General features: G+C 48.9%; 6 protein-coding genes across 9 annotated transcripts; 3 read left to right on the forward strand and 3 right to left on the reverse strand.

Annotated features, from left to right (window-relative positions):
• Positions 1 to 191: 191 nt before the first annotated feature.
• Positions 192 to 3,309, reverse strand: LOC128886050 (platelet glycoprotein V-like). Of its 3 annotated transcripts, none has more exons than XM_054140706.1 (7): positions 2,862 to 3,309; positions 2,498 to 2,648; positions 2,134 to 2,205; positions 1,916 to 2,059; positions 1,458 to 1,845; positions 1,081 to 1,340; positions 192 to 1,008 (listed from the first exon to the last, which is right to left on the reverse strand). In XM_054140706.1, exons 1-7 carry the CDS (start codon positions 3,094 to 3,096, stop codon positions 591 to 593), a joined length of 1,668 nt encoding a protein of 555 aa, XP_053996681.1. In that variant the 5' UTR covers positions 3,097 to 3,309; the 3' UTR covers positions 192 to 590. The 3 variants fall into 3 exon arrangements, with proteins under 3 accessions (XP_053996681.1, XP_053996762.1, XP_053996601.1); XM_054140787.1 differs by having other exon boundaries at positions 2,760 to 2,998; XM_054140626.1 differs by having other exon boundaries at positions 1,916 to 2,205; positions 2,521 to 2,648.
• A 126-nt stretch (positions 3,310 to 3,435) lies between these two features.
• Positions 3,436 to 4,497, reverse strand: LOC128888296 (uncharacterized). Its single transcript, XM_054145056.1, has 3 exons — positions 4,372 to 4,497; positions 3,809 to 4,114; positions 3,436 to 3,726 (listed from the first exon to the last, which is right to left on the reverse strand). Exons 1-3 carry the CDS (start codon positions 4,391 to 4,393, stop codon positions 3,668 to 3,670), a joined length of 387 nt encoding a protein of 128 aa, XP_054001031.1. The 5' UTR covers positions 4,394 to 4,497; the 3' UTR covers positions 3,436 to 3,667.
• A 197-nt stretch (positions 4,498 to 4,694) lies between these two features.
• LOC128887115 (uncharacterized) lies at positions 4,695 to 8,205 on the reverse strand. Of its 2 annotated transcripts, none has more exons than XM_054142753.1 (4): positions 6,344 to 8,205; positions 5,771 to 6,277; positions 5,321 to 5,620; positions 4,695 to 5,242 (listed from the first exon to the last, which is right to left on the reverse strand). In XM_054142753.1, exons 1-4 carry the CDS (start codon positions 6,498 to 6,500, stop codon positions 5,013 to 5,015), a joined length of 1,194 nt encoding a protein of 397 aa, XP_053998728.1. In that variant the 5' UTR covers positions 6,501 to 8,205; the 3' UTR covers positions 4,695 to 5,012. The 2 variants fall into 2 exon arrangements, with proteins under 2 accessions (XP_053998728.1, XP_053998637.1); XM_054142662.1 differs by having other exon boundaries at positions 5,759 to 6,277.
• On the forward strand, positions 7,314 to 13,157 carry LOC128891615 (cilia- and flagella-associated protein 43-like). The gene is made up of 16 exons (XM_054151668.1): positions 7,314 to 7,450; positions 7,525 to 7,696; positions 7,773 to 8,035; positions 8,100 to 8,454; positions 8,533 to 8,875; positions 8,945 to 9,222; positions 9,290 to 9,861; positions 9,930 to 10,152; positions 10,219 to 10,565; positions 10,631 to 10,751; positions 10,814 to 11,142; positions 11,215 to 11,396; positions 11,457 to 12,067; positions 12,135 to 12,554; positions 12,630 to 12,731; positions 12,795 to 13,157. The coding sequence occupies exons 1-16, from the start codon at positions 7,425 to 7,427 to the stop codon at positions 13,113 to 13,115; spliced, it is 4,665 nt and encodes a 1,554-aa protein (XP_054007643.1). The 5' UTR covers positions 7,314 to 7,424; the 3' UTR covers positions 13,116 to 13,157.
• A 1,106-nt stretch (positions 13,158 to 14,263) lies between these two features.
• Positions 14,264 to 17,454, forward strand: LOC128885933 (transferrin). Its single transcript, XM_054140370.1, has 10 exons — positions 14,264 to 14,463; positions 14,661 to 14,890; positions 14,960 to 15,263; positions 15,333 to 15,673; positions 15,790 to 16,040; positions 16,126 to 16,358; positions 16,464 to 16,743; positions 16,806 to 16,867; positions 16,947 to 17,212; positions 17,283 to 17,454. Exons 1-10 carry the CDS (start codon positions 14,358 to 14,360, stop codon positions 17,373 to 17,375), a joined length of 2,166 nt encoding a protein of 721 aa, XP_053996345.1. The 5' UTR covers positions 14,264 to 14,357; the 3' UTR covers positions 17,376 to 17,454.
• A 149-nt stretch (positions 17,455 to 17,603) lies between these two features.
• On the forward strand, positions 17,604 to 20,146 carry LOC128886202 (uncharacterized). Its single transcript, XM_054140914.1, has 9 exons — positions 17,604 to 18,038; positions 18,109 to 18,218; positions 18,277 to 18,447; positions 18,514 to 18,598; positions 18,676 to 18,924; positions 18,992 to 19,153; positions 19,226 to 19,438; positions 19,503 to 19,678; positions 19,758 to 20,146. Exons 1-9 carry the CDS (start codon positions 17,742 to 17,744, stop codon positions 19,942 to 19,944), a joined length of 1,650 nt encoding a protein of 549 aa, XP_053996889.1. The 5' UTR covers positions 17,604 to 17,741; the 3' UTR covers positions 19,945 to 20,146.
• The last annotated feature ends 141 nt before the right edge of the window (positions 20,147 to 20,287 follow it).

Genomic DNA, 20,287 nt, shown 5'->3' on the forward strand with positions numbered 1-20,287 from the left:
AAAATGCCCACAAAAATACGATCAACGCGTACGCGTATGTCGTTCGTCATTTTTCGACAGACATTGTCGCGTAATCGGTGAGACATAATCGACGCGGTCAACATGTCACGGAAGAGATAAGTTGCGTTAACCGGGAGGTAACAGAGGCTACAGATAAAGAAATCCCGTTGGAAGGGGTATATCAGACTGAACCGGCATCGGCAACGAGAAATAAATTTCTTTAAAACTTTAAACAGCGATAACGACGTTATCCGCTGGCAATATTTCACGCTCGACTGCCCTCTGTCTCCGTATACGCTTCAAAAAACTTGTCATCGAAACAAAACACAAACGAACCGAGACGTCGAACTTTGTTATCGCTGCGAAGCAAGCGAGCGAACAGCGAATACGGTACGTGGATACGATAATCTCTGGTATATTAATAAAAGTTTGTTGTTCGAATTCGCGATCAGGACTCATCCCCGCCACTATTTGTTTTTTTCGGCTGTTCTTGTCGAGCGGTTCGTATCAGTTCACCAGTTCCGAGAACAAATTTTCTACCCGTGATTTGCATGTTGTTCATTGACGATTTTTTAACGCTACGCGCGGCATTACTGTCCCGAGACGGAGTCTTTCGATGGGAAATCGTGTGGTGGGCCAGGAGGACCGGGTGGCTGACCGCTGTTACCCCCCACGTGGTCGACGGGGATTCGCGGGGCTAGACCTCTCATCGAGGCCCACTGACCCTCGCAGAGCTCGTGGAACGTTAAATGCATCAACGACTTTCCTCCCAAAGTGCCGGGACCCCTGCATATCGCTCCAGCACCAAATTCCCAGGCGCCCACGTTCTCCGTCGCGTCCGAGGAGCCATTCGTGCAGGCTAGGTACTTTTTCTGCAACCACGTGGCCAGGTAGGAGGCTGCGCAATCGCAATGCCAAGGATTCCTAGCAAGCCGGAGCTGCTCGATGTGGGGTACGGGGTCCAGTATTCGCGGCGGTAACGAGGACAGGTAATTGGATTCCAGTTGCCTGACCAAGTAAATTAACGTATTACATTCCGAGAACCAAATTTCGACTTGTCTTTCACTTAAACTCACTTACAGTTTCCGTAGATTGGGCGTGTCCTGGAATAGCTCAGGATGCAGTATCCTCAGATGATTCGAGTGCAGAAACAGAGATGTCAAGTTGGTTAGCCCACGAAAAACGCCACGCGATAGGATTTCTATGCCATTGGAGTAAATCACCAGCCGCTTCAAAGACCCGGTCGTTGAGAACAGTCCTGGCGTCAAGGTTTGTATTTGATTATGGCCTAGCTGAAGCTCTTCTAGCGCGAGCAATCCTTGAAAGGCGGACGGGTCGATCTACGAGACAAGCGACGAAATGTAAGAAAGACGATTAGATCGAGACTGTAGCCCATCTTCGTTAACGATGCTTCGATATGCAAGAATCGAGCAGCCATGTATAAAGGAATCATTTACCCGAGTTATCTTGTTGTTCGACATCTCGAGAGACTGTAGCTGTTGGAGAGGAAGCAGCAAACCATCGGATATCGTCGCGAGCTGATTGCCTCTCGCGTTCAGTTCCCGAAGCGATGTTTGACTCCGGAACACCTCGTCCGGTAGATCCTTCAATCGGTTCTCTTCTAGACGAAGAAACTTTAGGTTGACCAAATCGCTAAACAAGTCGATCGCCAAAGTCGAGAGACGATTTTTTCCCAGCAAAAGTTCCTCGAGCGTCGTTAGACCGTGAAATGTTCCCGATGCTAAGCTCGTGATGCGATTGCAGGAAAGGTCGAGCATCATCATCGAAGTGGTGCTCAAGAAGAGGCTGTCCGGCAGAGTTCTTAATCTATTGGAAGACGCGTCGCTGCGTCCAAGAGAAATTCATAGTAAACGCAATTTTCTCAACGTTAAAAATTGACTAGAACGTCACTTACAGAATGCGCAGATTTCGCATGTTCAGAAATTGAGACCGATGCAGCTCCCTGAGCATGTTCTTGCTCAATCTGACGTGCGTGACGGCATGCAGCGAGAAGAACAGATTCAAGGGAAGGTGTTCGATCGAATTGTCGCTGAGGTCTCTGAAACGATCCAGCGAACGGAACCCTTCGAGATGAGAACTGTTCCAAGGGGTATCGATCGTGTCTTTACTCACAAGTGATTCAGTCGAGTCATATCCAGGAACGTATCCCTGTGGAGTGCCGTCAATCGATTCCCACCCAGATCTCTGAAATCACCCGTCCGATTTGGAAACTGGATTTCCTCGCGTTTTGCCAAAGTTGGGCAGCGTTATATTACGAAACAAAATCGTTGCTACGCGATGTCTTTCCAAGTATTTTATCAACGACTCTCTCGTCGTTTATACTCGTTCGACCTTGTTCGATATTACGAATTATACATACGCGTTAACGTGAAAAACGATTACAAGATTATATAACGACATGATTACATGATTATATAATGATGTAATCATAGGGGATAATTCTGCCCATCTCTGCCAAGATCTTAACTTGGCTTACAACTTTAAGACGTCCCTCGGAACAAGCTGCGCGGCAGGAAGGTCCAACAACTCTTGCCGCCAACAGGACACAGTTTTCATTTCCGGCTGACATCTGCACGGTCCCTCCGCGCAAGTCTCCCAGTCTTCTTCGGTCACGCCCATCTGCCAAACTGAACGATCCGCGAATCAATCTCACCGGAAACGAGTCGAGTCGAGTCGAGTCGAGTCGAGTCGAGTCGAGTCGAGTCAAGTCGATTCGACGCAACGAAACTTATACTTACCAGCAGCGATGGGGACAATTTTACTCGAATAGTATAGCAAATGTGTGACAACTTGTTCGCGTGATTTGAGAATAGATTAGAATTTTGCCCATTTCTGCTTACCAGGTTGCTCGACGGCCCTGAGTCTTCTCTCGAGACGCGACAAACGACTCTCGAGTTCCTCGAGCAGCGTCGGAGCGAGATCGTCTTCCGTCTCTGACACCCTCGATCCAGATGAACGCTCGAAATTCGATTCGGAGGGCGCGCAATCGCGAGAAGTTTCCGACCATGATCGAGTCTCGGGGAGCTTCGTCGAGAGAAGGAGCAAAAACCATAAGCTTCGATCGGCAGTGATCATTCTCGAGGACTAAATCGAGCTACCTCCTTCGACTCGTCGCGAACCGCTCTCGACTAGCTCGCGTTAACTATCTATCTCTCGTCTTCCGACCTGCATCCTCGTTAGATGTCACGCTCGGCATAAACGCTCACGTAACGATCGAGATTGACAAACAATGGCGAAACGGCCGCGATAGATCGACCGCAATCTTTTTCCCCGCTATTTCTGTCTTCCCTGCTACGCGACATTCTTTGCTCTTTTTGCGGTGTTGACTTCATTTAAAATTGAACAACTCGTACCCCCTACCCTTCTTGTGGATTTGTTTAAACAGGCAAGGACTGACAAAGGTTAAGCTTCTCGTTTCTTTTTCTGTTGAAGAGTTTTATTTTCGTTAAAGCTAAAGCCAAAATGAAAGCTCGATTACATGGACGGCGAATCAAATGGTTTCGAAGCGCTGTCGGTCGGTAGTCCGTCGCGACGCTGCAAGTCGGAAAGCGAGTCCAACGTTTTATCGCTTTGGGATTCTTCGTCCGAGCGTCGACGCGGCGAAGGAAGCGGACACGCGAAGCGGGTAAGGTTTACCGGCCATGTCCTAACCAAGTCTTTCGTTCTCGGTCCCAGGACACTTGCCCTTGTCCTTCACCGCCAGCTCTGTAGGGATTGAAAGAAATTTAATTTTATTGAAATAATTTGTCGATCTAGATAATATCCATATCCAACATCGAGGACTTACTCGTTCCCATCTCGCAGTTGTGAACGTCCAAAGCGCACTGCGAACCGAAGGTTCTAGGTTTGTAGTTGGCATCGTTCGGGTCGTGAACGCAAATCGGCTCGTATTCGGTTCCACACTCCTTCAAGCAGTCTTTCTTATTTTTCTTAGCCTCTTTGGCTGCCTTGACGGCATCCTTGAGGTCCTTCGATGCTGTCGCGGTCTCCTTGATCTCCTTTGGTTCCTTAACTTGCTTGGGGGTGGCTGTGGTCGAAGTGTTGGCGTACGCATTCTCGACGAGAAGCGCAAACGCGCACGCGATAATCAACGCTACGAGAAACGATCAGCGAAAAATCAAACTTACAATTACCGAAACGTCTCGTTTGATACTTTCGGACGACCAGCGTTAACGCGCGCGTAACCTCGTTTCAATGTCTCGAGGAAGCGTCTCTTAAGCGGCCTCAATTTGGCCATCCATTAAACGATCATCCGTCCCCTCGTCGTCACGCGACTCGCGCGAATCCCACGTCTCGACGACCTTGCTTGCGTATCCGCCGAGAAACGAAATTCGAATAGATTTTACTTACCCACAAATACGACCGACCTCATGGTCGCTATAGTTTGCCGATAGTCTTCTTCTTCTTGGTTAACGAGTACTGGTACAATAGTATTCTTGCAACAATATTCGTGTACGAAGACGCAACGACTGAAACGTCGTCGCGTCTCGCGATGGTGCTTATAAACGAATACACCCCCACCAAGTTCTCCTGTTTAGAGAACTCGAGAGGATCACGTAGCAGCAATTTTCGAAATTGTCCGTGCGTCCGCTCCTCGCCGAGCGAATTGGTAACTGCTGCGATTTCGCTGGAACTGGAACGAAGTGGAAGGCAAGAGGGAAGATTTTACGAGACGCGTTTAATATCCATTTATTCGTTTCACGGAGAACAATGGCCGACGTATCGTCGACGCCATCGATGATTGAATTATTGTAGAATCTAGAGACTAGTACATCGCTAATAAATAAATACGATATATAAGTACGGTGGTAGCGTTTGGTTAAACGAGAATAATCTGAGCTGGAATTCGTTTCAAGAATCAAGAGGAGCGTGCACCTATAAAGCCCGCTCGCCGAACTTTAAAGGTGAGCATCGTTCTCCGTTTAACCGAACGCTTCTGCAAACGTATAAATACGCGAAAAAAGTAGACAATCGCGATGCACGAGCTAGCGCTAAGAGTTCGTTCGAACAAATCGCGTCTCTTCCGAAACATAGCTTCTCAGTAAATCGGCGTAATCCTGCCAGGTATCCCGTTGGCTCCAAGCTCCTCGCACTCGACGTTCGAACGTTTCGTAGTCCAAAGTGGAACGCGATCGAGTCTCGTTCACATTTCGATACTTGTCCATGGCGTTGCTCACGACCAACGTCAAAGCGTTCAATCCATCCGAAAACCTGGAATCCGCTGGAAAGAGAAACGGAGAAACGTAAGAGGATGAAAAGCATATTCGCGATTAAAGAACAAAAGAATTTGTATGATTACCATTGAGGAAACGACGTCCCTCGTCGTCGTCCATGTCTCCCTGACTGGCCTTCTTGATTTCGAGCTTGGGAATGAAGAGCAGCAGACAGATGACCGCGATAAACTTGACGATCATCTTGAAGATGACCAGCTTCAAGAGAATCTTGGCCAAAGTAAAGGCGTTCAGCTTGAGCGCGAAGGGCCACGAGAAATCGATCGACGGCAGCGTGAACTGAGGCGTCGCGGATACTCCGTATGGAGCTCCGTGTTCGTAGGTAGCGCTGGGACTGTACCCAGACGTCGGCGTCGGCGGGCCGTACGCTGCAAGGTCGGCGGAGGTATTTTATTATCTATTTGTTCTTTTTTGGTGCATAGATACCAAGCTGCTTATGTTGATGTGATAAAGTTATTAAAAAAAAAAGAAAAAGAAAAAAAAAGAGCGCGAAAGCAATACGATACCTCTTCCCTCACCTTGCTGTGGCGGCAAGTATGTACCGCCGGAGTAGTCTCCGTAAGAAGAATGAACGTTGGAAGGTACACCGTACGAGATCCGAGGTGGCTGAGGCTGCGGCTGCGGTGGTCCGTAAGAGTTCTGAATCCTGGCAAAGTCACCTGCCATCCGCGTTGGAAGAGAGTATGCGTCGCTCGGGGCCATCGAGAAAGAGTCTCGATCGATCGATCCGTGAACTATCCGCGAGGACGTCGAAGTGCTTCCCGAGTCTTTCGGCGAGTAAACGGGACCTAGCGTGTATTCCCTTCTGCGCTGAGAGGATCCAGAACTGCTCGCGTCCGCCGCGACCACTCCTTCGCGAGGATCCGTGCTGGTCCGAGAGTGTCTCCACGCTTCGAGATAACTGTCTTTGGACCACCGCTGCCTTCCGCTCTTCCACTCGACGCCCTTCGACGATTTCGGCGCAAGCGAATCTTCCCATCTAGCCTCCGGTTTACCGACAACGACCGTTCCGATCACCTCTTCGTCTGTCAATTTCAAATTAAATATGCAGATAGTCGATACAACGATTATTCAACGTTTTTTCAACTCACGAGCATCGTCCTCCAACTTAGTCGTCGCATTCCTGACGGCGTCGTCGATCGTCGGAGAGGTCCTCGTCGAATCGTGACCGCTGACAAGGACGGAAATCATCAGCAGCAGTCCGCAAACGCGAGCAACTCGCGAATCCTTTCCGACCTCCAAGAACATTCTTAGCAGGCTCGAATTCTCGTTTAACACTAATCCTAGTTAAACCTCCGAAGGTATCGCGCACGTTTCGAACAACCGAAAATGTCGTCGGATCAAACGATCCTCGAGGCTCGAAGTTTTCGAGTGACGACGACGAACCATCGAACAAGGGAACATCGAGGCTTTTGCCCTCCCCTCGGATGCGTCTTCCGCATATTAAACGACTAGCGGTCTTCGGCCTATATTCGATCTTCGATTTCGCCGCGTATTCGATCGTGAGTACAAACAGATTCGTGCGCATCTCGAATCCGCCGCGACCATCGATACGCCGATCTTTGACTTTCGCGAGTTTGCACAGACATCGCGAGAAATGAAGTAGAGGCAAACGTTGACGACTGGTGAAAAGCATATCACGGATAACGTTTCGTTAAGATCACTGTTCGTTCGAGTAGACTTGAACAACAACATAATCGAGTGTTTTCGATGCTCATCAAAAGACACCTTGTCGAGGGGTGTCGAGCATCCATGCGCAACATCTTGGCGCCTCTTGTTCTGCTCGCAGAGATATCGTCTAAACGAAATTCAAAGTAGACGCATGATCGCGAGAAGGCGTCGGCCCATTGATATGCGTTGGACGAGGTTCGCGGTAACGGTCACACGACTCGTCGAACCTCCTACGTTCGCCGCGATCCACTGGCACACTTACTCTCATCGCCCGCATTCTTGCTTCGAGTCGACGGTTTATTAGTCGTAATGGTCGTTCATAAATCGGCCACGACGAAAGTGAAATTCTTCGTGGCGAATTTACTACCGACCGCGTAGTCTCTGCGGTGTGATCGATAGACGGCTAGGTTTCCCAGCAACCACAGGAAAGGAGTTCGTTTGGTTGCCGTTATCGAGAAATTCCACCTCTGTTTCGCGTCGACTGTGTTTACGGACAAAACCATGCGGTTTACGACGGTCGAGCCATCGTACGTATTACCCAAAACATCAGAGTACCATAAGAGAGTACGTTTAATTACTTCGTTCTTTATGGTCCGCGTAGGTGGGCGATATTTGGAAAGAGCCGCGACATCGCGTACATCGGAAGGGACGCGATCGGAATCGTCTCCGGAATTTACGCGCGTTTCTTCGACGCGAGAAACGGGGAGTCGCGAATCGAGCGGTTCGATGGCCACGAAAGAGGAGACGGCGCATCCTGCATCGCAGGACACTCGGTGAAATTTACTCGTTTGCTTCAGACGTTACAATAAATCAGAGATCGAGACTAAACGTAATTTTCCGCGTCACCAGGTAGCATCGATCTTTTCCCTGGTGGAAAGGAGACCGAATCCCAGAATCTCTATTTTCGGTTATCCGTCTATACAACGAATAGCATGCTGCGCAAACAGTAGAGATGCAAATGGATACACGTGCTGCGCATTCACAAGCACCGAATATCTCCTCGGACAAACTATTTATCCCGACTGTCTCGTAATTCTTTGGCATTGGAGAACCGGCGATCGGGTGATCACGATAGACGCGGGAACGATCGACCTTTGTAGCACGATAATCGCGTGAGTTGGATCATTGATTCATCGCAAACATGATTTAATTTATTCTTCCCCCGGTTCTCTATAGTTGTTCTAACGATTCACCCCAGCTGGTAGGACGACTCGCGCCAGACAGTGGCACTCTCTCCGTCTATCGTATTCTCGTTTGCTCCAAGATCGTTCGACTGTTTCCAATCGAGGTTGCTATGGACTCTAGCCGCAAGCCGGTCGCCTTCTCTTGGTCCACGGGAGGGACGTTGCTTCTATGCGACGAGTTAGGCACGATTTGGTCCGTCGACTTGGACGAGAATGAAAATCGTCGCGTGCAAACGATCGTTCAAGCCTCGTTTCGTTCGCAAAGGAATCCCGTACTGGTGGCTCACAAGGGAGGTGCGTTGATCGTCCAAGTTCACGCAGAAACGGATCACAAAGTTCGAGCAACGGTAGATTCTCTTCCAAAAACTAACGCAAACTTTATGTCAAAACGTTATATCAAATGTTCACCTTTGTCATTTCCGTAGTTTTATAGAAAAGAGTCGAAGGAACGCAGCGAGAATTGGAGCTCAGTCTGGACGACTTTGCTGCCGTCGTACCCAAGCTGGGCGCGGAGTCATCCGCACGACGACAAGATTTTGATCCTCGGAGAGAACGGCGAGATATTCGAAATGATTTGTTCGTCGCGCGACAAACCTCCGCGGCTCGACTTTTTGCTGAGAGAAGGTTCGAGTTATACAGCGATTGCTCCGTTCTCTAATCAATATCTCGGAGCTATGGGTCTCTCTCAGCGACTGGTCGTTCTCGATACGTTTACCGGAAATGTCGTCACCGTAACAAAACACCTGTCGTTGAAGCATCACGGCGAAGGTCGGTGAGAGAAAGAAGCGATTTATTTCTGGATCTTTTCAATCCTAAACGAAGCGAATAAATGTACAGTGGTCTGCTTGATCTCGCATCCATCGACGTCGATTTTGGCAACGTGCAGCGCTACGGGAAGCTGCGTTTTCGTAGACGCTTCAGCGCCCTCATCTCCGAAGATCTTGAGCTGCGTTCACTTGCAGAACGAACCCTTGAATCGCATGAAATTCTCAGAGGAAGGACGAATTCTCGGTGTTGGATCTTCTCAACCGGGGCGGTTGTTTCTCCTAGTCGCGACGAAATGCTCTGGTGAAACGAGCATAAAAGTCACGGCCACGGTAATCGTTCAACGAAAGGTAGGAACGGTGCAGATACGACGCTGTAGGTCGAATTTCCCTCCTCGAGGCTATTATTCGTTGTTAGATAGTCGACTTTCTTGTTTACGAAACGGAGGAGCGCCGCGCGACCAAAGTCTTGGTTCTCGTCGAATGTTTCGATTCGAAGGATTCTCGAGTCGGGGACGAGATCCTGGTGTACTCGTCGGAACTTAACGGCGCTTATCGCGAGACCGCCGATCGTGCGATAAAGCTGACGGCTTCGTTTGAGAGTCTTCTTTATGGCAGAGAAGGAAGTGGAGAAATATTTGGAGCACCTTATCTGTCGCGGCAGCTACATAGAATTCAGTTTAAGGCAAACTTTAGCGACGCGGTCGTTTTGGATGCTCTTCCCTCTTTACACCTGACGAGGAACGTCGAGATAGGCTTTCATCGCACAGGGACGCGTAGCTTCTCTCGATTCCTCAGCTGCGGCTACGACGGATTGATCATTTTGAGAGACGCCTCGGAACCGCAACGAGTGTTGGCGGTATTTGTTGGGCATCACAGAACCCAGGGGGGCACTCGATGCGCTGCGATCGTCGGCGACTCTGTCGTTTCCCTCGGCAGGAACGGAGACCTGGTCGCCAACAGGCTACGTCAGCCATTCGTTCTTAACCCGTAAGTGCAGCTACTTGTATTTGTATACAGCGTAAACGAATGCCACTTTTTCTTTATCTTTCGGCTAGTTCCAACTCGCCGGGCATTTTTGTGAATTTGATTTCGGATGAGTCTGCTCGGAGTGAAACAGGAGGGACGAACAACGGAGGCGAGCAAGAAACGATAGCCGCCGATCGGTCAACGGAAACCTGGATGGAAGCAATAATGCGCGACAAAACGATGACCGAGAAAAAGCAAGACCTATCGGCGCGTCTCTCGATTCTTCACGATTTAAACGGGATAAAATGTCGCGTGAGTACTTGTTGACAACGTGGCTGAAATTTTCAATAGCAATTGATATTTTAACGATCGCGACAGGTAAAGACGCTGCTCGATTCGAACGAGAACGAGTCATCGGATGCACGGCTACCGATCAGCGCGTTCGATCTCGATCAGGCAGCTCGAGAATGCAAGCTGATAGAAATGAAATCGATACAAGAACAGCTGATCAAGGACTCCGAGGAACGCATCGCGAGTCGCGAACGAGCGATTTCCTTTTTGCGTAAACGTTTCCTCGAGCCCTTGCTCGTTCTACCCAGAACCATATCCTCTATATTCGGTGAATCGAAAGTCGCCAACTATCCCCTCGTGAAAATCGCCTCAAGAGAGGCCGACCATCGATCCTGGTGTCGATTCTCCATGGAAATTAGGGAGCTCGTGTCCAGGTAATACTTTATTAGTTGTTAGAAGTTTCTTATCTAACCGAGATTTTTTCCCATTTCCTGTTCAGATTCGAGGAGGAGATTTCGGCTGGTACACTGAAAGAACAGACTCCTTTCTATCCCTGGCGCGGGTACGTGGATGTTCTTCAAGCGTGCGCTGTCGCGGAGGAACGCGAACTCGATTTCAAGGTACATTCGATTGATTTCGATCGATTTATAATGCAAGTAGTTACTTGTTCTTTTTCGCGAAGATTCGATTCAACGAAAATTTCGAGGAGACGCGGTCCGCGAAGAAGAACGAAACTAAAATGGCGATCGAACGCGTCAGGAAAACGCGTCGTTGCGTCGACGAATTGAAACAAATGTTTCTCGTCGATGCAAGTTCGGACATCCTAGACATTTCACGGTGGCGCGGAATCGAAATGGTCGACGACTGCGACGACTTCCTTTCGCCTTGCAGCGAATCCATAAACCCGAAGGAAGAAGAGGACTATACCCCGGAAGAGGAAATTTGCTCCAGGACCGTTAGATTTCGATTGCAGACGCTGGAGCGAATGATGAACGGTGTCCTCGAAGTCAGGTAAGCTTCGTCGATGGTACTAGAAACTTTTATTTTTGTAAGAATTATTACGTTTATTTCGAAACGCGCTAGGTTAGAGGATAACGCGAAGAGGTTCATCCCAAAGCCCAAGTGTCTGGGCCAAAAGGACCCTTCAATTTACACGAAGAAAGAAGTCGTTGCGATCGAGTCGTACGAGAGGGAAGTCCGAGCACGGGAAGCTTATCGATCCGAATACAGGTCAATGCTGGAAGATGAAATCGAGCGTGTAAAAGGTGCTGCTCATGGTTTTTAGCACTTTGCGTTTCTCGACTTAACAACGTTTGACGTTCCAGACCAACTCTCGAATGGTGGGAAAGCGTTCGACGACAAACTTGCCAACCTCGCCGCGGAAAAGATTCGAGTAGAGAGATCCGTGCTTCTGGAAAGATTGTCCAAAGTACAAATGATCCTAGGACACCGAAGGATAGCTCGACAAAGACGCGAGATCCTACGCGTTACCGAGATGGAACTGATTCCCGCGACGAAGCAGACGCGCAGCCTCGCCGAGGAGTGCGAGTTGTTCGAGGCTGGCATCGTCGAGCTGAGAAACCGGTACGAAAATCTCCGCAAGCGGGACAAGCAGCTCGAAGGGAGATTTCGCGTAGAATTCGAGTCCGAGTTGAAGCAACCGATGGTGGATCATCTCTTCAGGCAATACCGTCGAAGGCCCAGAACCGCGGGAGCCGTTTGCGGAACGTCTCTCGTGTTTCTCGCTGAACTCGCCGAACGTGTAATCGAAGATCGTAATCGGGAATCTCAGATTTTACCACGAGAATGGCAGGACTACTTGAGGGCATTGGAAGCTCTCGACGCGGTGCCGGACAGCCTGCCCTCTCGGATAGACCCCTGTCATTGGCGCACAACCTGTCGGCTGAGAAGACTGAAGGTGGAAGCAGAGATCAAGGTGGACTTGACAATTTTCATTTTTCTTTGTGCGAATTAAACTGACTCTAACAAATCAAACCTTCAAGGTCAGGAGCTGCGCGATCGAGCTAGCGGAAGCGGAACAGAGCCTCGCGTTCTATCGAAAGGCCTGTCTGGTCGGCCGAGTGACGGTCAATCGACGCAAAGAGACGGTGCAACGCCTAGAAAAATCATTGGCCGATCTGACGGATGACACGGAAGTTCCGTTGGTTCTGAAGACTGGGCAGCTACAGAAACAACCTCGCGGCGACTCGAGTTCCGAATGGGAAGAGGCTATTTTGATTCCGCGACGAGAGCTCGATCGCGTGAAAGAAGCTATCGTAAAAGCCGGAGAGCAAAAATTGGCAGCTCTGCAACAGGTTGCGAGGCTCAAAAGAACCACGTCTCTCGCGGAGTGGCGACACGGGCTCGTAAAAAAAACCATGGAAGATTTGCAGGAAAGCCTGAAGGATCTTTCGAGCGTCAAGGTGATTTACAAACTCGTGGACTTTTGTACTCGCTAAACGATTCGTTTGATTCGTTGTATCCTTTGTGTTTGGCAGGTAAGCAGAATCGTGCGAGAGTGCGTCGATCGTTATCCGAGCGGGACCATACCAAAGAAGGAAATGGAAACGCTCGAGAAGAACTTCCGTGTGCGACAAACAGTGAGCGACTTCTAGAAAATAATTTTATCGCTGACTCGCAAATTAAATCGTATCGCCTTACAGAAACTCGAGGAGGCGATGGAAGAAGAAAGGGCTAGATTGCGACGGATCGCGAACGAGGCGCGAAAGTGGCGAGAAACGAATGCAAAATTGGTCCGCGAGATCGAACGGTCAACGACCGAAAGGGATAAGCTCGTTGTCGCGACGAGCGATCCTCTTCGCTCGAAGGCCGCCGCGTTTCAGCGAAAAAAGATGCGAGCTATAAGACGGAAAACTCGTCTCGCGCGAACGATCCGCGATAACCTCGAAGAATTGCTGGTTTTACACAGCAGGCTGGAAATTTCCAAGCTCAAAACTTACCCAACGTTGAGGTTCAAAATTTAACTTGAAAACCGGTTACATTTTATATTTTTGAAGACAGTTAATTTTTCCTAATTTATATTCACAATATACATAGATTAAAATCGGAGAAGGATAAGTTGAATAACACGTTTGAATAATGTTATGGATGTTTCGGCAATTACATTCACTGGAAGAGTAGAGCACGTCAGAACGAACAACAGTAAATAGAAGGTCGGTCATTCGACCATTATTCGTTCGATTAATCTAACCTCGGTTGATCTGGGAAGTCCCTGTCAACGTATGGTAAACGATCTCGATTAGCGGGATTTCCACGGGACGGTCGTGTTTTCCTCTAAGACAGATATCCCCTTCGCGATAATGCCTTTAAAGCCTCGTGGACCAAAGGTCAGATCAGTTATCAGCTGTTGTTTTCGTCAATGAAACGTATAATAGCGTCGCATCGAAGAGAGTAGTTTCTTCGGTTGGCGTTGCAACCTTGACACGCAGCGAATCGCACAGGTCGTTTGCATGCAGCTCGTCGTTCGATGGACCAATCAGCGAACGCCTATTCTCAACATTTGCGCGGTCGTTCGTAAATAGGGATGGATTCAAGCTCGAAAAAGTTCACTTTTGTTTCGTGCAAATAACGTTACAACTTGCACTCTTTTTCGTTATAAAAATAACAAGAAACAAATAAATGCAACGATTCTTTTGACTCGAGAACTGTTTTCAAAGAACTGTTTTCGCAGAAACAGTTTACGTTAACGATAATTTTGCGGATACGCAATTTTGATTAATGTCAGGAAAGCAACGGGATGTCGAGTACATACCGTGTACCATGCTGTTTGTCCTAAAGAAATCCAATTTCTCTGCTACGTTTAGGATTCACTAGTTGGGGACTCGATCCCATCGCTAATCGTAAACCATGGAGACAAATAGACCCGGTTGGCGGATGGAGGAAAAATAAATTTAAAAAAGCAACGCGATTAACGCCGTGAATTCCGAAAGAGGCAGACTCGCGAACCGACCAGATGTTCGCGAGAAAAAGAGAGGAAATGACGATAGGAGAGAAAACGATAGCCGCGTCGAGGTCGTCAGTCTCCTCCTCCGATTACTCCCTCCAGGTAGGCAAGAACGCTACAAAGAAAAATACTCGCTCCTATATAAGACCGGTGTCGGTGTTTCGTAGCTCGTGTATCGTATCGCGACTTTTCCAAGCGTTCGAACATAGTCGATCCTCTACTTTCGCCTACCCGTTGCGTCGATCGTTGTTCGCCCCGAGCCATGCGGTTCGGATTTCACGCCTCGCTCGTTGCTTTCGCGACATTCGCGATCGCGAGCGCATCTTTCGTCGCTGCTGGGACAAGCGGTGCATCTCCTGGCCGAATCTGTAAGCGAAGCAACATCGGTTCGCGTACTCGGGCTCTGGGACGTCCCCGAAAACGCTGTAACGCGAAAACGGCTAATCGAATTAGATCGCATCTCCTCGATCACACCTAACGACGTCAGCGTCGACAAGCCCAGAGCCCAAGTACTTGCGATATTTCTCGACAGTTCTCCGTTAATCTCGATTTTGTTCACGGACAGTTACGATATGCGTGCCCCACATATACTGGGAGGAGTGCGCGGAAATGATCAAGGAGTCCGCGGTTAGAGGGATTCCTATTTCGTGTATCTCTGGACGCGATCGGTTGGAATGCATCGATAAGGTTGGAAAGAAGGAGGCTGATGTCGTAGCCGTCGATCCGGAAGATATGTACATGGCGGCGCAGAACAACGAGTTGGCCGCGAAAGCGGGATACAACGTCGTCGAACAGGTGAGCTGTCGGCGAATCATCAAAGCTCGAAAATGGAATCTCATTTCTCGATTTGGCTTTGCTCGTTAGGTGAGGACCAAAGAGGAACCGGACGCGATCTACCGATACGAAGCCGTGAGCGTGGTGCACAAGGACTTGCCCATTGACAACGTGCAGGGATTGCGCGGACTGAGGTCCTGTCACACCGGCGTAGGACGAAACGTCGGGTACAAGATACCGATCACCAAACTTACCGCCATGGGAGTGTTAAACAACGTTCACGATCCACAGTATTCGGCGCGCGAGAACGAGCTGCGCGCCTTGAGCTCGCTCTTCTCCAAAGGATGCTTGGTCGGCAACTGGTCGCCCGATCCCGCCATCAACCAAAGACTCAGTAAGCCATCGTTCGATTTCCCGACGATTATGCTCGCGTCTAACTAATGCCATCGATTCTATTTCACAGAGGAAACCTACTCGAACATGTGCGCTCTTTGCGAGAAACCCGACGTCTGCAACTACCCGGACATTTATTCGGGATACGAGGGTGCTCTGCGGTGTCTCGTCCACAACGGTGGCCAAGTAGCCTGGACCAAGGTGATCTATGTGAAGCGTTTCTTCGGCTTGCCTGTCGGCGTCTCCCCGGCGGTTCCCACATCCGAGAACCCCGCAGACTATCGATACTTTTGCCCTGACGGCAGCAAAGTGCCAATCGATGAGAACACGAAGCCGTGCACCTGGGCGGCCAGACCTTGGCAAGGATACATGACCAACGGTGGCGTCGGTGACGTGCAGGCGTTGCAAAAGGTACCGCCGATTAACCCGTTCGAGTTCAATTTCCGAAACGAGTACACGAAAGATCGAGTATTCCAGATCTCTGTTTCTCGATTCGTTACGACCGCTTCATTTACCAATTGTCGCAGGAATTGACGGATCTCGGTAAACTTGGAGAACAAGAGAAGGCACCTTGGTGGAAGGACATTATGCTTTTGGACAACAAAACTTTGGCCGTTGCAGCACCACCCGTGTCGCCCGTGGACCATCTCAAGAGCTCGAAATACTTGGACGTGATCGAAAGGGATTCCGGATCCGTCGGCAAACGCGCCCGCTGGTGCGTCTCGGACCAAGGAGCTTACGAGAAATGCCAAGCTCTCTCCAAATCTGCGTTCTCGAGGTGTGCAATCGTCGTAAATCTTGGAAACATTCGCGAGATACATCGACAGCTTAATTTCGCCTCGATTCTTCTTCTCGTTTCGCAGAGACGTAAGGCCGAAGCTAATGTGTTCGCTCGAAAAGGATCAGAACGCGTGCCTGAAAGCCCTCCAGGAGGACAAGGCCGATATGACGGTGGTCGAGGGCGGTACGGTTCACCGAGCGGTCAAAGATTTCAACGCCATACCTATAATCGCGGAATCGTACGGACCAGGCTCGACGGAATTCGGCGAGAGACCCGCGGTCGCTGTTGTCAAAAAAGGCACTATCACCGGATTCGGTAAGCGGTGCTTACGCGTTCTTTCCTATAATTCGTAGGCGTATCGATGCTCGATCGTCGAGAGTCGTTGTTAATCTTTTACGTGTTTCATTTTACGCGACTCAGATGGTTTGAGGGGCAAGAAGTCTTGTCACAGCGGATACAAGGGCGACTTTGCCGGTTGGGCGGCTCCCGTAAATACATTGAAGAAAAAAGGACTGATAAACTCCGAGAACGACACGGAGGACTTTTTCTCGGGATCCTGCGCGCCGGGCGCGCCTATCGAGTCAAAGTTGTGTCAGCAATGCATCGGAAACTCGGCATCGAACAACGATCAACTTCAGAACGCGGCCAAGTGCAAACGTAACGGCGGGGAAGCCTTCAGCGGTGGAAAGGGAGCCTTAGCGTGAGTATCGAGTACACTTTTCAATTGTTGTTCGAACGATCGTATGCAAATGTCGGTTTCAGGTGCCTAAACGCGAACAAGGGAGACGTGGCGTTCGTACCGCTGACCGCTTTATCGAGCCTAGGTGAGTACGGTTCGTTCATTGGAAACTCTCCGTTGAAATTTCGCAAGGATGTATTCACGGTGATTTCGTGAATTTTCAGAGGAAACGAATCGAAAAGAGGGCAAGGAAAGTTCGGACTTGGTGCTGCTCTGTCCCGATGGCGGAACCGCGCCCTCCAACGAATGGCAGCGATGCAACTTGGGCGTCGAACCCCCCAGAGTGATTCTCAGTTCCGCCGGAAAATCTGTGAACGCCCTGGATGAACTCACCCATGGCACATTGGCGGCCAGTTCTCTGTACGCGAAACGACCGGATCTCTTGAATCTTTTCGGCATCTGGGCGGGCATGTCCGACGCGCTGTTCAGGGTAACGTCGAGATTTCCGACAACCGCTTCGATCGACGACGAGCTTTCTTAACTCTTTCCTTTCGTTTCAGAACGACGCCAAGGGTCTCGTCTCCATCGACAAATCGTGGAACAAGTGGAACGAATGGCAAGAGACGCAACGTAGCAACGGTATTATACCTTGACTCGTGTAAACGGCCGCTCGAACGAGCGCGACCTCGTTCCTTTCGTAAACATGTTTAATAAAACGCTTTGTAATAGCCATTTTTCTCTTTACTATTATTATTAATCTTTCGTCCAAAGCCTCCTAAATGCATGGAAATAAATCAGAAACCGTTCCGTGTCGATCGTTTACAAGGACGCAAACAAAGCAAAAACTCTGTCCACGAGTCGGAACGAACAAGTTTGTTGACGTGTGTTACACCAATCGGAAATCGGAACGCACGTCTGCGACGACACGGACGACATAGTTTGTACGCAATGATCGTTGCCCAGTAGTCTCGCGATCCCAGTACCATTTAGCAAGCGTCGATTCAACGTCGTAAACGAAGATGGACGGACGCGTTCAACGCACGATGCTGCCCAAGTTGTCGGTTAAACCGCGAAACACGCCCACCGCGAAAACAGTGTGTCCGTCAAAAAAGATTTCAAGCGGAAAGGAAAATACGTTTCACGGTACCAATTCCACGGCTAAAGACTTAAACAAAACTAAAATCTTAGAGGTGAAAACAAAGAACGGATGTCAAGCGGCACGTGGATGTCCCTCGTCAAGGAGAGCGTTCGCGACAAAGAAAACTCCGTTTCACATCCATCACGACCCGAATATCGTGTCCAAGAAAAACGAACGGGTATACGATCGAACGACTCTTTTTCCAAGTTTTTAGTTTGCGTGGTAACAACTTTTGACCCATTTTTTAGACGCATGAAAAAATTCCCGCGCCGAGTCACATCTCTCGAGTACGTTCGGTGGATGACGAAGCATGGACCTCGAAAAAGCCTTTGCCGTCGAAGATACCTCGACGCGTCGCGTAAGTTTCCGTTCTATGCCATCCCTGGAAATGTAACAACGACGGTCATCGTTTGCAGGTCGTGTTCTCGGTCGTCGAAAGAGACAAAATCCATCGATTCGATCAAGGTCGCGACCAAGCAAAATGGAAAATTCATATCGTTCGAAAGTCAGATGCGGAGTCTAAGTACAAAAGCTCAGGGAATTAGAAATGGGATCAATAGAAACGAATTCAAAACTAGGATGAACAGGTACGACCGTTCGTATCTATGTATGTCTCTTGAAAGAAATTCCATTGGTTTTATTTTTTCTAACAGATGTTTGCCCTCGAATACGCGATTCGACAACATGATGACCCCCACCGATGGAGCTACCCTGCCAACGCCGTTGATTCCTCTCAAGGTTTGCGTATTCAACCGTTTGCGTTTACTCGGAGAAATGTAACAATCTTTAAACTGATAAACCGATGCACGTTTCAGGCGATGGTCCGCCGTGTGAACCTTGTGGCTTCCCCGAGCAGTGTACCCGTGGAAACAGAACAGCTGATGTCCGAAGCGATGAAATCTTTGCCCCCCGAGCTGTACTACAACATGGAGTATCACAACGAAACGCCGATCGTAGAACTGGAAAGAGAAGAACGATCCCCGAAACTGTCGGTCAACTTCTTGAAACGGCACATCAACCCCGAGCAGAGAAGACTGGTGGTGGCATTTCTGATAAATCTAGGGGTAAGTACGAGAACCGGCGGAAAAAGCTTTTCCTTGGATCGACTCGAACCGATTTGATCGTTCGTAGACGCACTGCCGATACCCGTCCTACATTATCTATCAGGCGGTGAAGATATTCGACGCTGCGGTAGACCGAATGTCTGTGAAGACATCGTTCATTCAATTGACGGCCCTGGCCAGCTTGTGGATCGCCCTCAAACAGCACGAGATCTTTCACAGGTTACCCTCCGTAAGCGAGTGCCGGTCAAATTTAATCATTCCTTGATCTTTATACTGCGATATTTTACATTTTCTCTTGCAGGCTTCGAAGGTCTTGGCCCTCGCCAAAGATTTGTACGTCCATAGAGAAGACTTGCTGAAGTCTTACGAGCGAATGATCTTGCTGACTCTGAACTTTGGCATAGTGTTCGCCGACGCGTACTCGCTTTTGACCTTTTGCTTGATCAATTTCAGACGGTACTTTGACGTTTCCGAAGGGATGACCAAGCAACTCTATTACTGCGGTGGATACGCGGTATGGCGATTCCGATTTTCATTTATTCTAGATAGAATTTTGTTGCATTTCTTCGCTCTTCCAGATCGATGTTACACTGTTGGACGAAGAGTTTTGTCGAACGTCGGCTGGAGTAGTCGCCATCGCGGCATCCGAACTGGTTCTCGGTTTGCTTTTCGACGACGTCGTCCAAAACCCTCGTCCTCGATGGCTGTTCTGGAGGGGTATACTCTACGCTGGGTCTCCCCGTTTTATTGGCAGGTCGGTTCTTTTCTCTACAATATTATTTAACAATCCGTTTTCTTTCAACGAACCCGTTTTCCGTGTTCTCTTTGCGTAGGTTTCAAACTGACGAAATTAGCCAATGTCGTGTCGCGATGGCGAAACGCATCATTGATTCCGATAACAAGCACTGCGTTTTCGAGGTCGTGAAAAAGAAGTATAGCCGTAGCAAGTACTGTTCCGTAGCGCAGTTTTTTATAGAACGGGCTAATCGTATTTCGCTTATGGAAATTTGTCACGATTAAATGTGTCTTTTATTTATTCGCGATTTTAATTGTAGAACAATCCATGCGATATTTGTTTATTTAAATATTCATTACTTTCATTATATATATATTTGTTTATTTATTTATGTATTTAAACGAATGTCAAAGATTTACGTTTATGCAAATGCTTAGTTGGACGTACAAATCCATTTCTTAAAAGCAAATACATTAAATTTATCATAAAGACTTCCCTGGTGTAGTTTATTTCAAAATTATTTAAAAATAGGTTTTCACGGGGTAAGCGATGGTATCGCCATCTCGCGGCGAGAGGGTCGAACTAAAATTCCGACCTCCGATCAGCGCACCACCGGGAAAACGCCCA

The sequence above is a fragment of the Hylaeus anthracinus genome, unplaced genomic scaffold, assembly GCF_026225885.1.
Source record: "Hylaeus anthracinus isolate JK02 unplaced genomic scaffold, UHH_iyHylAnth1.0_haploid 0, whole genome shotgun sequence".
In the NCBI taxonomy this organism is placed as follows: Eukaryota; Metazoa; Arthropoda; class Insecta; order Hymenoptera; family Colletidae; genus Hylaeus; species Hylaeus anthracinus.

What these genes read in the sequence shown, in the direction of transcription:
- LOC128886050 (XM_054140626.1), bottom strand. Translation starts at nt 3,096, where the DNA reads ATGATCACTGCCGATCGAAGCTTATGGTTTTTGCTCCTTCTCTCGACG. An exon ending in ATGCGAAATCTGCGCATTCT is followed by an intron (nt 1,846 to 1,915) that starts GTAAGTGACGTT and finishes TCTTGGACGCAG; the next exon opens with CGACGCGTCTTCCAATAGAT. An exon ending in CGAACAACAAGATAACTCGG is followed by an intron (nt 1,341 to 1,457) that starts GTAAATGATTCC and finishes CTTGTCTCGTAG; the next exon opens with ATCGACCCGTCCGCCTTTCA.
- LOC128888296 (XM_054145056.1), bottom strand. Translation starts at nt 4,393, where the DNA reads ATGAGGTCGGTCGTATTTGTGG. An exon ending in GAGGTCGGTCGTATTTGTGG is followed by an intron (nt 4,115 to 4,371) that starts GTAAGTAAAATC and finishes CGTTTCTCGTAG; the next exon opens with CGTTGATTATCGCGTGCGCG. An exon ending in CAACTGCGAGATGGGAACGA is followed by an intron (nt 3,727 to 3,808) that starts GTAAGTCCTCGA and finishes CAATCCCTACAG; the next exon opens with AGCTGGCGGTGAAGGACAAG.
- LOC128887115 (XM_054142662.1), bottom strand. Translation starts at nt 6,500, where the DNA reads ATGTTCTTGGAGGTCGGAAAGGATTCGCGAGTTGCTCGCGTTTGCGGA. An exon ending in TAAGTTGGAGGACGATGCTC is followed by an intron (nt 6,278 to 6,343) that starts GTGAGTTGAAAA and finishes TGAAATTGACAG; the next exon opens with ACGAAGAGGTGATCGGAACG. An exon ending in GGGACGTCGTTTCCTCAATG is followed by an intron (nt 5,243 to 5,320) that starts GTAATCATACAA and finishes TTCTCTTTCCAG; the next exon opens with CGGATTCCAGGTTTTCGGAT.
- LOC128891615 (XM_054151668.1), top strand. Translation starts at nt 7,425, where the DNA reads ATGCGGTTTACGACGGTCGAGCCATC. An exon ending in CTTTGTAGCACGATAATCGC is followed by an intron (nt 8,036 to 8,099) that starts GTGAGTTGGATC and finishes GGTTCTCTATAG; the next exon opens with TTGTTCTAACGATTCACCCC. An exon ending in AACGCGAACTCGATTTCAAG is followed by an intron (nt 10,752 to 10,813) that starts GTACATTCGATT and finishes TTTTTCGCGAAG; the next exon opens with ATTCGATTCAACGAAAATTT.
- LOC128885933 (XM_054140370.1), top strand. Translation starts at nt 14,358, where the DNA reads ATGCGGTTCGGATTTCACGCCTCGCTCGTTGCTTTCGCGACATTCGCG. An exon ending in CGCCATCAACCAAAGACTCA is followed by an intron (nt 15,264 to 15,332) that starts GTAAGCCATCGT and finishes TCTATTTCACAG; the next exon opens with AGGAAACCTACTCGAACATG. An exon ending in AGGCACTATCACCGGATTCG is followed by an intron (nt 16,359 to 16,463) that starts GTAAGCGGTGCT and finishes TACGCGACTCAG; the next exon opens with ATGGTTTGAGGGGCAAGAAG.
- LOC128886202 (XM_054140914.1), top strand. Translation starts at nt 17,742, where the DNA reads ATGGACGGACGCGTTCAACGCACGATGCTGCCCAAGTTGTCGGTTAAA. An exon ending in TTCAAAACTAGGATGAACAG is followed by an intron (nt 18,448 to 18,513) that starts GTACGACCGTTC and finishes TTTTTCTAACAG; the next exon opens with ATGTTTGCCCTCGAATACGC. An exon ending in CGCCGTTGATTCCTCTCAAG is followed by an intron (nt 18,599 to 18,675) that starts GTTTGCGTATTC and finishes TGCACGTTTCAG; the next exon opens with GCGATGGTCCGCCGTGTGAA.